Consider the following 14,080-nt stretch of genomic DNA (forward strand, 5'->3'; position numbering starts at 1 on the left):
CCCCGCCCCGGCACCGGCCCCTCCGCTACTCCCGACGGGCCGCGGCGACGGGGCGGGCTGCGCCCCGCCGTGCTCCCGGAGCCCCGCTTGGACATGGCCCAGGCACGGCCGCTCCCCGTCGTGTGCAGCCTTCCTGCCCCACGGAACGACACGGCCGCCCCACAGGGCCACTCGCGGGACAAGAAGGCGCCGGCTCCCTTTGCCGAAGAGGCAGCCAGGCCGTGCGAGGTGTGGGGGAGATGGGTGCGAAGTGAGGGGAAAGGCAAAGAGCTGGTGCTGCAAAGGGTGCTTGGAGGGCGAGGTGCCCAGAGCATCGGATGCCCAGGGTGCCTCAGTTTGCACAGCTGCTGTAGTGGCCTCTTCCATCACCAACCAAGAGCATGGTCCCACAGACAGGGGAAAGGGGGAAGACAGGACAGGAGATAGAGTGGGATAGAGCAATGGTTTGGTCATGGCAGAGGGGTAAAGCTCCCCCTCCAGCTGATTGTCCTCAGCCAGGACAATCCTATCTAGAAAGTCTTCACAAGACAAAAGACCTCTCATTTTCCTGTTACCGTCTTGCTACTGGAGTGAAGGCACCAATACCTTCCTTGTCTTCATTCATTTTAGGGCCTGTTGTCTGCCAGTATCTCTGTCCTTCTTTCCTCCATCAGAACTGGGATAGGAATCTGTGTTGGTGGACAGTTAGTGTGCAGCTGCATTAGCACCTCAGTTTGGATCAGGAGAACATAAACAATTTAGGTGAAAGGACCTGAAAGATGTGCAGCAGATGTCCTCTGACCACTATGAGAATTCAGCTTTGCTTTGGGCCAGGGCTAGTTTGGAGTAAGTCCCCAGACATTAATAGTGTGGCCAAAAAGTCTTCATCATCAGCTGCTTCCCTCTACAGATCTGCTCCTGCCTCACCATCCTGTTCGCTAAAGTGGACCTATGGATCCAGGTTCTGCTCAGTTTTATCATCCTGCTGACAGGGCAGATTTCATTTATCATTCTCAATATTGGCTGAGGTGACCCCAAATGTCTTAGATAGCAAGGAATTTCATCTAAGATTTGTAGGGTCAGCAGAGGGAGAGGCTCCTGAGGAAGAAAGCTGAAGGTACTGCTGGTTCTCGGGCCCAGGGGCAGCAGCGAAGGCAGTTCCAGAGGTAAAAAAGAGATTTGCATTGCAGTAGCTGTTGTGAGTAGGGTCTCTTTTGGAGACAGTGAGTAGAACGAGGAACCACTAGAATAGATCCAGCTTGGTATCAGGTAGGTGGTAAGAGATATTTTTGGGGAAAACAGGTGGTGACAATGCTGCCATGATCTGGCTTTTCTTTGGCGTGGGGGACTCCCACAGAGGAACAGTCTTGAGGTGGTTCAGCTCAATCACCAGTCCAGCGACAGCAGGAGCCAAAGAAGTGAGAAAGGACAGTAGTGGCCCCCCTCTGTCACTTTTCAACCTGTATCATTTGTGGGAGGTTTATGGCTTGAAGTGAGAAGGTCTGTATCCACAAATGTAAACATTTGTGCAGCTTCAATTGTGTCATTTGGATGAATTGCTTAATGTGATAACTTCCACATCACCATCCTCCTCTGATTCAGGAGTTGAGTCTCCTTAGCATGAATTGTTAGCCTGCTTGTGTGGGTGAATACATCCTCGTATTCTCTCAGGCAAACAGCAAAGCAAGCTTCCAGCACTTTCTGTGCTGTCTGTCTGCCTCCTCTCCACACAGGAAGGGACAAGCTGCACCCCAGCATCTCTTCATGGCTTAGGCTACCTGACAGAAATTGGTGAGCAGAGCTGGATGGTAAGAGTCCTCCAGTCTCAAGGAAGCTTCCTGTGTTTGCAAATTAGTCTGGGTTATTACTTTGAATGAAAGCAAAAAAATTGAAGATTTACTGTGAAGCAGAACAAACTCTGTCGAAAGAAGAGCTCTTACCCTAGGGCTGTCACACTCCCAAGCAGATGCTTGTCCTCTATCTCATGTCATCTCATCTAAATGTGTTTTAAGGATTTCCAAACATCTGGTTTCACTGGTTTTTGTAAGAGGGGTGTTGGAGGTGTGTATATGCTGCATATTGACAATGCACATGCAAAGTAGCACCAATACTCAGACTTGGAAATCCTGAAGCCTCACAGTGAAGGGTTCCCTGTGTATCTAGGAAGTCCAGGCTAGAAGTGTGACCCCCCACAAGACTCATCTCTTAGTAGAACTGACACAGCTGGGAGCATTTTTTAATTCCTACAGAGCTAGGCTGTACTCTGACCAGCAACCTGCTGTCTAAAGTCTCAGCTCACTAAAATAGTCTAAGGCATCCAGGCCTGAAGAAACAGTATTGGTACAATGTCGTGGCATTAAATGGTTTCTGGAAAAGTTCACTGCATAAAGATCAGTTATTTCTGGACAGCAGCTCTGCAGGTCCAGGGAAATGCACTTCCCAGAGGTACCTTGGATCCTTAAAGGAACAGAGCTCATTAACCAAGGAACAAACAGCAGAATCCTAAAAGCAGAAGCATTTACACGACAGCCAAATGTGCTTCACAGGGTTTTGATGGTTTGCAGCTCTTACTCAGGACTTTGATAGGGACCATGGGAGGTTTCATATGTTTCTCACAGATCATGGATGCAATTAAATCCACCCTCAGAGCCCCAACACGACTTATACAGCCTCCTGTGAGGCTAGATTGGTGTGCTTGCAAGCAGGTTTCCTGGCATCCTTCCTGGCTCTCTGGCAGGGTGTGGTTAATGGCTAACAAGAATCCAGCCAAGCATCTCCCTCCAATGACAGCGACTGCAATGTAGATTTGTCATATCCAAACCTTAGGTTCTATTTCTAGCACCGTACAGCAAGATTTAGTGAGATTTCTCGGATATTTCGTCTGGAAAATGGGCAATTGATAATAGCTCTCATCAGGGGACAGATGACTAGTGCTGGTTATGAGCTTCACAGAAGTACTTAGGGTTCACAATGTATAAACTAGGATTTGGACTTGGGGATGCCTATTTACCACTGAATGTTTTTACTCACACAACTGGGCACCCTCAGAATATTTTTTTTCCTCTGTCATGTACATAAATATTGGTATATGATATTTTCCATGAGAAAAGGAATTGCCAGGGTAACCTTGTCAAATATATGATGTTGTGATGCTGCATGCTATTTTGCAGAGGTGTGCATGTCCTACTTCTTCCCCCCATCCCCCTTCCCATCCAGTGTAATGCTTTGTGTGTTCTTCTCTTCTGCATGTTAGGGACCCCTTTTTCATCCCTCTTGCTCTTGTGGCATCACTGATATCCCAGCTCAGTGAATTCCAGTCTGTAAAAGATGTAAAACTGTCATTTCAGAATTTAATTATGCTGCTTTCCAAAATTACCGAACACTTACTTGTTTGTTCTCATACACAGAAAAGATAATTAGGAGCTCTTGAATCATTAGTCTGGGAACCCACAATATCTGGAAGGAGCTAAAATTACTTCTTTGCTTTAAATTTGTAGCACTGAATTACAATTTTCATTTTACCTCTAGCTTCTCTAGGTATGTTTGAGGTTTCCCAAGGCCAGAACAATCATTTAATTCAAATATAGCCTGGGCTTTTAGGAGCACTGCTGACATGCTGGATGCAGCTGGCTCCTGCCAGGGAAGCTCTCTGGCTCCCCTGGTTGTTTCAGGTGGCGTGCTGGCCTCTCAGGAGCCATGGTCCTCAGGCAGCCAGCATCCCTGTTACTGCTGTCCGTGTCCAGAGCCTCATCTCCACACAGCACACGGACAAGCTCAGAGGAGGGACTTCCCAGCACTGGAGCCTGAAACAGGCACCTTGACATGAGCCAGCTGGTGCTGAAGCATTGAGGAGCTGGGGTTTCTCCTTTCTTCCTTTTTGATGCCTTGCCAGTGAGGCAATTTCTGCCACCACCTCTTATTCTGCTGTTCTTTCATTCTCCAAATCTGGAAGTACCTCTAAGGCTTGGCCAAGCTGGCTGGAAAATGAACTGAAGGAGAGCCAAGGGCTTCTTCAGGGGGGATGCCAAGGAAGGATGCTGGCATGCATGAGGCAAAGGCTGTGGTTTGGATGTGTTGCTCAGAGGTGAGCGCACTTACAGACCCTGGGCTTCCTCCTAGGAAACACACACTTGGGGATACTCTCAGAAAGGAACCAGTCCACAGCTGAACATCTTGGAAGAGTCTGGTACTCCAGCTCTGCCCTCACCTTTGAGAAGGGTGGATGGAAGCTACTCTCTCCGCATCTGCATTAGGCTAATGAGCCATTCAAATGGACACTGAATACTGCCCTTCCTCTCCCATCCCCCCCCTTCCCATCCCCAAGATAAAAAGGAATTAGAAGAGGCTGAAGTGCACAGCTTTTTCCCTTCTAGACCTTGGGAACATGGAAAGAAACACAGAGGGTCATTTGGCTCTGAAGGCTGAGGGATGCGAGTGCTTTGCTGCAGAGCCTGCGGGGAGCATGAGTCACATGGATCGCCTCGGCAGATCCGGGCTGACAGCATCCACCAAATCACCGCCTCACGTTGCACTCAGAGGGCAGAAATAAACTGGGAAGCAGGAGGGGCTTGGGGAAGTAGTGCTGTGGGACGGGGTTATTTCAGCCCCTGTGTTTCTAGCTCAGCAGAACTGGGCAGGGCAGTATATCCTCAGCTGTGTCCAACCTCCTCCCTCCACTGGAGCAAGGAGGTGTGTGGATCCTGACTGAGGACCATGCGTTGGAGCGGGGTCCAAAGGACTGAAGCATGTGCTTCTCCCTTCTGCAGCCCAGAAACATGGGGAACTGTAGTACCAGAAAGACTGATGTAGTAGGAAAAATCAGCACTTCACGTATTTTTCCAAATTCATGCTTTCTGTGGTATTTCCACATCACTACACAGAGCTCTTGCTGACATTGTCATTTTGTAAGTATTGCCATGTATGCTGTCATCTCAGGGCTACTCTGATGAGCTGTCACCACATGATAAAATAAGTTTGTCATTGTGTTTGCTGCTTTGCAGAGTTGTTTACTGCTGCGGTTTGTGTCATGCAGAGGCATTACTTCCATTGCATAGTGTAGATACACCTTTGTCACACCTAGCAAAGGGAGAAGTCCTCAATACTTCCTGAGAAGGAGAGCCAGGATACATGGAAGACAGCCTCTAAAGTCCTGTCTTGGGCAAGATGTAGCTGCACTCCATTCCAGCTGGGGACTCATCTACTTTGACACGTTTTGTGCAAGCTTGTTCTTATCTGGTTTGAATCTCTACCTCTGTGCTGCCTTGAAGCCCACACTGAAGATTTCAGTATTGCACTCAGATGGAAAGCAAAGCCCAACTAGGGCTCGCTCTGTGAATGACTTTTCTCTCAATCAGGGCAGTCCGTGCATCTAGGGAACAAAGGAGGAAAATGAAAAGACACAGACAGGAGAGCTGCCAAAAAAGAGAGATTTATAAGATTAGAGCCTACAGTGGTTTGTGTTTGCAGGTGAGATTCAAATAGAGTAGGGCAGGGTCACAACTTTTGAGATCAGGAGAGCCGCTGAGGAATTGTGCAGTGTTGAGGAAGGCCTATCATTTCTGTCACACTCACGCAGATGGGAGAACTGGAAGCTGTGCATCTGTGGATGCAGCTGGGTGCTTACAGACATCCCAGTGGCACCACCACATCTGCTGCCACGCTAACCAAGCTGCCTGGGAGCAGACAGAGGGACCTTCTGCATCGATGGCGGGGCTGTGAGCCCCCGTGCTCTTTGCAGGTGGGGACAGAACCTTTGGTCACTTGTGAGGACTCGGTGTGCCTCCTCCAGCCTGTGCAAGAGAGGAGAGCGCCAGCCTGGCTTTGACAGCTGTCAGGCAGCTCAGGCACCTCTGTGTTCTCCGAGCCACCGCTGCTGGCATTGTCTGCTACCCATGCATTTTATCCTGGACAGGCCAGGTTTGATGGATCCCGTGCTGAGAAGAAATTAACTCTACGCTGGCTGAAACTGGGACACAAGGTTTTTAATAAGCCCTATTAGCTTAGTCTTTTATTGTCAGGCTGATTCTCTTGCTGAGAAAGTCAAGGCTGATTTTTTGTTGGTAAAGAGGTGGTTTTTCAGCTGTCAGAACCTCAGGTGAGCATCTGAACTGCTGAAGATGGCTGCAGTGCTGAAGGAGCTCCCAACAGATGTTCACCCAGCCTGATTTTTTTGTCCCATCCAGGTATCAGGTGGTACAGGATGACCCCTGTGCTCCAAATACCCGTGTGAGTTTGGGTACTCAAGCAGTCATTTAGGGTGAAGAGTCTGGGCTGCAGAAACAGGGGTAATTTTTTGTTGAGGGGATTGTGCCAAGCAATTTGGAATGGCCATTACCCAGACCACCACTGACCAGGACTGCGGCCAGTGACAGCTGCAGGACCTCAAGGCCTTTTTGACCTGCCACTAGCAGACAGACAGTAGAGTAACTTCTATAAACACTAGACTTCTGTGTACATATTTTAACAGCATTTTTCTTTCAGGACATTCTGTCGTCTCTGCAACATGCTTTTAGTTCCATCTGAAATTTCCTGGGCTTTTCACGCCCTCTGCTCATCTCCTTGAGCCAAAAAAAAAGGGGGTCATTCAGTGAGAAACAATTTCAGTGGCTTTCTCAGAAGCATCTGCTTTCTGCACTCTGTGGGACCAGGCAGTTCAAGGCTGGTTTGTTCCCCCAGGATATTACTTTCTCATCCCCTTCCCAAACTTACCTTCTAGGTAAGCACTGCTTCGGGCTCTGACTTCCAGGATCTATTGGTATCCTGGGCTACCCTCCTGATAAAATTAGCTCTGAATTATCCTACTGATGGTACTGTTTTTACTTGTTTGTTAGCTTGTTATAGGAGAGCTGAAAGCCAATGGCTGAGGGATAGATTTGCCCAGGAAAGGCAAATGAGCATGGACAGAGAGGTTTCACAGGGAGCAAAGATCTGGCGCATTGAGGAAGGCTCATGGCAGCCAGGGAGGTTGGAGATAGTGAGAATCAGCATTTCACATCCTAGCAGGAAAGAGAGAAATGTGAATTTGAACCAGACAAGAGTGCTTCAGAAAAAAATGTAGTCCAGCTTGCAAAAAATAACTCCCAACCCCAAAGTAATTTATTGTCGCTCAGGCAGATAAAAGAAGCGCATAAAATTGGTTCCACAAGAAGGTCAAATTAAGTACATGAACAAAATACAAGCATATTATATATGTGTGTGTGTGTGTATATATATACACACATCTCTCAGCATCTCTCATTATAGAACTGAGGATCAATCATAACCCCTCGGGGTTTCTTGTCTGGTCCACTGGCTCCTAGCCAAACAACCTCCCTCCATGGGAGGCTGGGGGAATGATGAAGGAATAAAGAATTACATTAAAACAGGAGAATGGGAGATGGATTCACAGAGCACTATGGGCTGCCAGGTGGTTAGGTACAGGCAGAGACTTCATCAGTCCTTGTGATGTCAGTGCTGCAGTATTACTTTTTCAGCCGGCTGCAAGAGAAAAGTACTACATGAGTACCACCCCCACTTTTGTTTGCATAGAGAATGACTGCCTGCCTCTGTAGCTGAGGATGCAAACAGTTACTTGAACATTCACACGGCTGCAGTTTAGGTTTCAGTTACACTGAGCTGCTTACTTAGCAAAGAGAGTTAGGGAACAACTGTATCAGCACTTGTACTGCACAGATTTATCAAGATTTTGATGTATCTGTACAGACTTTGTCCTCTCTTTATGGGGATTTTTTTTTTAACCTTGATAAAATGTAGGTGAAAACAAGGTGAATTTTTTGACACAGGTTATGCTCTTCACCACATATACATCCCAGCTGTGATCCTCCCTGAATTCTTGGTGACAGTGAAAAAAAAATTAGGTGAAACTATCCCAATTTGCCAATGTCACTGGTGAAAATGAAGCAGAAATCTGGTTGTGTACCCAAATATTCATTGAACTTGTTCATGCAGCCATTTATACTTCCCTTCGTGCTCCACTTCCAGTGACAGAATGGCTGTCAGTGTTTCCCACAGCTGCTTCTGATGCCTGATACCATATAAGCTTAAAGACATGGAAAAGGGCAGCTTCTCTGCTGAGAAATCCTTGCTCCCATGAAAGGGGTCATGACATGATGGTGTATTTCACATCACCCAAGGCCTTTAGGAAAGGGTACAAATCAGACTGTTCTGTGATTTTTTTTCTCCTCTTTTGTCATTCCTGGGAGGTTATTGGCAATTTTCACCAAATGCTGTCCAGCGATGCTTTAGCAGAGCTGCAATTAAATGATGGACATCATGGATTTTTAAAATTTATGTTTAATCTTTGTGCTTGATTGTGTGTCTTCCACCTCCACAGCCTAGATAGCCAGATCTCAGATCACTGTGGACCCTACCAAAGGACTTTGGAACTCCTGCTTGGGTTTGGCTAACATCTCTCAACACTAAGATAATTTGAGTGAAATAACTCTGCTCAAAACTTTCCCAACACAGTGCTACCATGGGTGTGGGATTTAGCAAAGCTCATAATTCTTAAGCAGGAATTAACATGAGTAAGAGCTGAAAATGCTGAAATGCAGCTGTACTGTTTCACCAAAGAGGCTCAAGTTCAATTTCTCCCCGCTCAATCATCCAGCTCCTCTCTTGAAAACAGTCTTTGCCTATTCGGGGTGCCCTCATTGCCACTTACTGTTGACACTGACATGTCTTGTTTTCCAGCAAGTGTTGTCTTGCTTGTGCCATCCTTTTTGCCCGTTGCTGCCAGGAGAGAAGGGACAAAGAACAATTGGATATTTTTATGCTTCAAATGCTTTCCTCTGAAGTGGTAGTAAAGTGCTGTCTGACGGGCAGACTGCCCATCTCAAAAACTTGCCTTGAGTCTAAGGATTGGCCCTTTGTCTGTTCTGCCCTGCACCCAGACAGGAAATCTGACTCCTCCTGGGGTTTGGAGAGCCAGTAATCTCTGCACCTTTCACAGGGACCGTGGCACTCACCCTTCTCCGCTGCCAGCTTATACCACTGATGATGCACAGGCACCCAAGGGCAAACGCCAATAAACTGCCTCCAATGCTTGCTCCAATTATCACATAGTTAATCCAAACAGAAGCTTCCTCTGTGGGAGGGTACAAGCGTTTAGACACAGAACAAACAGAATCTTATAGCTTTAGGGCTGGGGCAGGGATGTGATGCTAATTTCCATACCCACGTGGTAATGAAAGCTGATCTTTTTGTCACCGTCTTCTATGAGGTGACAGCTCCACAGCCCTGCAGCGCTGATGTTCATCTCCAACTTTACTTCACGCTGCTTTGAGTTCTTAGTGTCCATCTTAGTGCCGTTCACACGCTCCCAGCGCAAGTAGGCATCGGGAGCCAGCGGTCCAGAGACCTGGCAGGCCAGGGTCATATTGGCCCCTCTGGAGAGTGGCCCAGCAGGGTTAGCTGAGACTGTAAAGGCAAGAAAAGGACATGTGAGTGAGGCCATGGGAAGGTGGGTCCATCCATGCTTTTGGGGCTTGCAGGTTTCTGCAGCTCCTCCTCTTCATGACCCACTTCTCTTCCTTCCTCTCACCTTTCATCACCAGCAGCTCTATCTTGCTCTGTGCACGCCTTCCTTGGTACTCCAGCTGGCACTGGTACTGGCCAGAATGGTTGAAATGGACTTTGGGGAGCTTCACTTTTATGGTACTTTCAGGTTTTCTTTCAGGTATCTCAAACAGCAAGTTGTTGCTTTTTTTAGTCTCATGCAGCTGTCCTTGTGCTGTGACGTTGAAATCAAGCAGCTCATGAGATTTTGCACTTTCCTGTTGTTTCCAATTCAGCTGTCCTGTGAAACCTTCTTTCCACTTTATCTCCTGGGAGTTCAGACGCCATGACAAGATGACAGTACTATCAACAGTTGCATACTTTCTTTCCAAATCTGGATTCTGAAAACCTGAATTTAGAAGAGACAAGGAATACAGAGGCAGGAAAAGCCATGGTTACGCTTCCCCATGTCTGCCCTTGATCCAGAGTGAGGCACGCTGCACTCAGTTTAAAAAGGACTTGGAGAAAAGCCACGACATCCTCCAGGAAGGTTAAACAGAGAGAGAATAAGACAGCAGAAAGATCCAAAGCTCCCAAGCACTGCAGAGCTGAGAAGAATAGACCCCAAGGAAAGGACAATGTTCTCCTCACCAAGCCTGGAGAGAAAAATGAGTGCAAGAGCTGAACAGAGCTCAGGCAGCAGAACAATCACCAAGTTGCATTGTTGGAAGCCCTGGGAAGTCATCCCAACCAGTGCTTGGGATGTGGAGATTAAAAGTTAAACTCGCGAGCTGAAGGGAGCACTGGTTCCCAAGCCTGTGTGTGAGCTCCATTTTTGTTGTCACATACCTAATACCTTCACAGCAAAGGAGATGTTTTGATTAATCAGTGGGGAGTCTGAATGGATCTGACACACCCAGGTCCCGCTGTCCATAGTCTCCAGTTTCTTTAAATTCACTGTGTAGTTTTGGCAGCCCTCGTTTTGTATTTCTGGCGTTACTCTGTTATTGTTACTGTCAAACAATGTGATGCTGAGATCGGGTAGACGACTGGGTGACTTCTGAGTTAAAATCAGCTTAGGGGCTTCATTTTGCAGAAAATGCCCATCCAAAGGGATCGTAACTGTAAAAAGAGAAAAGGACAGCCAGTAAGTCAATTCCTCTTCCTGCAAGAGAGAGACAAGTGTTACACCAAGGAGAACATGGAGACGCTGTGCTCTGGAGATGGAGGAGGAATGAACTGTGATAGCCCGGGACAGAAGAAATGCAGCTGGATAAAGAATCCCAGCAGAAAGGTCTCCCCAAGTTCTATGGTCCCCTCCCCTCCTGATGACTGAAAGGCCTCCACTCACTCACAATTAAAGATGTGCAGTGAGGTGTGGACTTTGCGAGTGCCGTATTCACAGGTGTAGATGCCGGCGTCGGAGAGCTTCAAATTCCACACGGACAGTTGCTTATACTGCATCTTGATGTCAGCTCGGCCAGTAATGAAAGTTGGTTCTTTTGAAAAAACAGGCTTGGTTAGGAGGGAAGAGGTTTCTCAGCTGTGTGAAGGGAGAAGGGGTAATGAACTGGAAGCCTTACTTTTCCAATATCTGTTATTCTTTTCCATACGCCACAGAAGAGTATCAGAGTACTTCCAGCTCACAACTGTGTCCCGAGGTAATTGTGAGTCAGGAAGTATGCCTGTGCAGTTCAGGGTCACCTCCCCTCCTGCAAGCCCAGTCTGGAATTCATTTTGGTGAGCCAGACTGGACATCAGTCCTGAAAGTCAATATCCACCCAAAAAAAGGCGTAAGTTCACTTTCTGAAGGGTGGCTCAGTAAACACTTCCCAGCCCTCAAAAAATAGCTTGATATTTCTCCTCCCTTTCCCAGACACTGAAATTATCCTCAATTTCTGAATTTGTCACTCCTTTACATCATCAATCAAGCAATCAATCAATCAATCAAGCTCTTTTGTTACCTGGTTATTCTCTTTCACATACATCCAGAAAAAAAAGGAAAATACCAGTAGTTATGGTGGACTGACCATCATTCATAATTTTGAAATGTCAACAATTTTACTGAAACAACCCTTTTCCACTGGATAAGACTTAGTTATTCTACTGGTAGCAAATGAAGGACAGCATATGTCAGCCCTCCTTCACTCCCCAGTCAACAAGTGATCAGCACTGACAAATTTGCTCACACCTTCTTCCAGTTTTTGGATGAAGACTGAAAACACAAAAAAATGAAGAAATAAAGTAAAAAAGAAAGAAAGAAGGCTGACCTAATGTCAGGTCCCTGTTCTTGAGAGGAGGGCTATGTGATAGTAAAAGAAATAGGATTTATAAAGTTGAAGAAACATTAGGAGTGGTTTCTTGGGAGAATCATTTCCTTTCTTTCACTGTAAAGAAGGTTTCTTCAGTAGACCTTAAGAAAGAGATGGAGTTGCCAGAGGTAAGATTGGGAATAACAGGGTTGTGATCTCCTGCTTCGCTGCTGGTAAACTCTCAGAGATGCCTAACCTGCAAATCCCCGAGGTGACCTGAGTACTGAAGAGCTGTAGAAGTGTAAAATGAGAAGTTTACATGAGTTTAATGTAGGGTTTGCCAGAAGTTACATCCCTCTAGGATGTCACCTGCAACCCATATAGGTTTTTGATAACTGCACATTGGACTACAGAAGCTTATGATTTTGTCTTTAACTGTGAAATTAGAAATGTTGTTAATAAGATATCTTTTGCTTTTCATTTGGTTCTAGGATGAACAAAAGATTTCCAGTCTTTTCTCTGTGACCAGAGAAATCAAAGCTGAGTATCTGAGAAATGCGGGCTTGGCCTTATTCACTGTCTTTCCTTTCTTGGAAAATGAGCACTAAAAAATCCACCAAAGCTTATGATATTAGCAGTCAAGCTAAGCAAGCCAGTAGCATTCCATTTGCAAGGGCAAATCTGTGATGAGATTCTGAAGATCACATCACAGATGTGGTTGCACATCACAGATATATTTTTGCCCAGACAGCTGGAGGCAATGTGGAGGACATATTTTCCACGTGCTTGGTGTGTATCCTGGTTCTCACAGGACCCCCACTCCTGCATCTCTGGGGGGCAGCTCCCCAAACCCTGGTTTTGGCTGGCAGGCTCAGCAGGCAGGCTGGGAACAACCTGAGTCCCAAAGCTAAACCGTGTAAGGAAACTTATATGACACATCAGAAAGAGCCTAGAAATACACCGAGTGTTATGGGGCTTGTGAAAAGGCTGTGAGAACCGTGAGGGTTTGCTGGGCCCAGTACTCACCCAGATGCAGAAGCAGGAAGGCAGCAAGCGTGCAGCTTGGGGCTGTGCCACTCAACTCCATCGCTGGGAACGCTCCTCCTGTCCGCAGAGAGCAGGGCTGGAAATGTTGTCACTGCCAAGGGATCTTATCCTGGAAGACCCAAATGCTCTGTTAATAATGTTTGATTTTTCAGACCTCGATGGATGGGACTCGTGTTCCCAGTCAGCTCCCACCATCCTTCAGCACAGGAAAATGGAAGCTTATTGGGAAAGTCACCAGAGCCCTTTGTTTCAGCAAAGAATCCATCTGCAGCGTGCCCCTGGAGTTTGGTAATAAACATTTCATTTTACTCATCCCTAGGTTTCTGGCATTCATCAGGCAGCAGCTGTTTATACTGCCAAGAGTTCTGTGCTTTTTTACTTCTCTATGGTGGGTTATCATCACTCTTGCAGAGATTAAAGCTAAACACATACAGGGCTGCATTAGCAAGAGCACAGCCAGCTCTGCTGGAAGTAGAGTGAAGTAATCATTTCTCTCTATTTGGCACACCTGAGGTCTCATCTAGGATACAGGGCACAGTTTTGGGCCCCCAGTACAAGAAGGGTGCCAACAAACTGTAAGGAGTTCAGTGGAGAGCTAGTGAGATGGTGTGGAAGTCGGAGCACTTGACATGCAGGGAGAGGCAGAAAACTGGGCTTGATGGGAGAAGGGAGCCAAAGTGGGATCTAATTTCAGTTTCCCATTATCTAATGGATATTACCTAGAAGAATAAGCCACATTCTTCTCAGATGTGCGCAGGAGAGGAGCAGGAGGCAGCAGCCATATGTTGAGCAGGGAAATGTTGACTAGATAGAAGGAAAACTTTCTTCCCACTGAAGGTGGTTCAGCAATGGAATAGGTGCCAAGAGATGCCAGGCAATCTCCAGCATTGGAGACACTCAGAAGTTGCTTTGTCAAGCCCTGAGCAACATGTTGTAGTTTTAGAGTCAACTCAGCTCTGAGTAGGAGAACTAACTGGAGACCTCCCAATGTCCCTTGCCATTTAAATATTTCAGTGTAATTTTGTGATTCTACGATTATGGCCATCTGTTATTAACATTTTTCTTCAGGTTTGGGTTTGTTTGTTTTGGTTTTTTTTAACTTCTTACCTTAAAAGTCTCAATAACCAGCAAGTCTGATGTTGGAAAGACCTGCTTGAATTCTTAGGACTATTCAATGAAAAGTATGGGGAGAAGGGAGAAATGAGGTCCAAAAGAAGAAGTTGCATTAATGGTAGTAAAACCTTAAGTGGAAACTGGAAGCTAATGGTCATGTTAAGGTGAGTTTTCAAATTCAATCCAGTTTCTGA

General features: G+C 46.5%; 1 protein-coding gene across 1 annotated transcript; it reads right to left on the bottom strand.

Moving 5' to 3' along the window:
• Positions 1–5,264: 5,264 nt before the first annotated feature.
• On the bottom strand, positions 5,265–12,813 carry CD4 (CD4 molecule). The gene is made up of 9 exons (XM_041411087.1): positions 12,753–12,813; positions 11,058–11,237; positions 10,830–10,973; positions 10,324–10,596; positions 9,521–9,883; positions 9,154–9,396; positions 8,946–9,064; positions 8,642–8,709; positions 5,265–5,347 (listed from the first exon to the last, which is right to left on the bottom strand). Exons 1-9 carry the CDS (start codon positions 12,811–12,813, stop codon positions 5,326–5,328), a joined length of 1,473 nt encoding a protein of 490 aa, XP_041267021.1. The 3' UTR covers positions 5,265–5,325.
• Between the last annotated feature and the right edge of the window lie 1,267 nt (positions 12,814–14,080).

This window comes from Onychostruthus taczanowskii, unplaced genomic scaffold, assembly GCF_017590055.1.
Source record: "Onychostruthus taczanowskii isolate IOZ18803 unplaced genomic scaffold, ASM1759005v1 scaffold34, whole genome shotgun sequence".
Taxonomy (NCBI): domain Eukaryota; kingdom Metazoa; phylum Chordata; class Aves; order Passeriformes; family Passeridae; genus Onychostruthus; species Onychostruthus taczanowskii.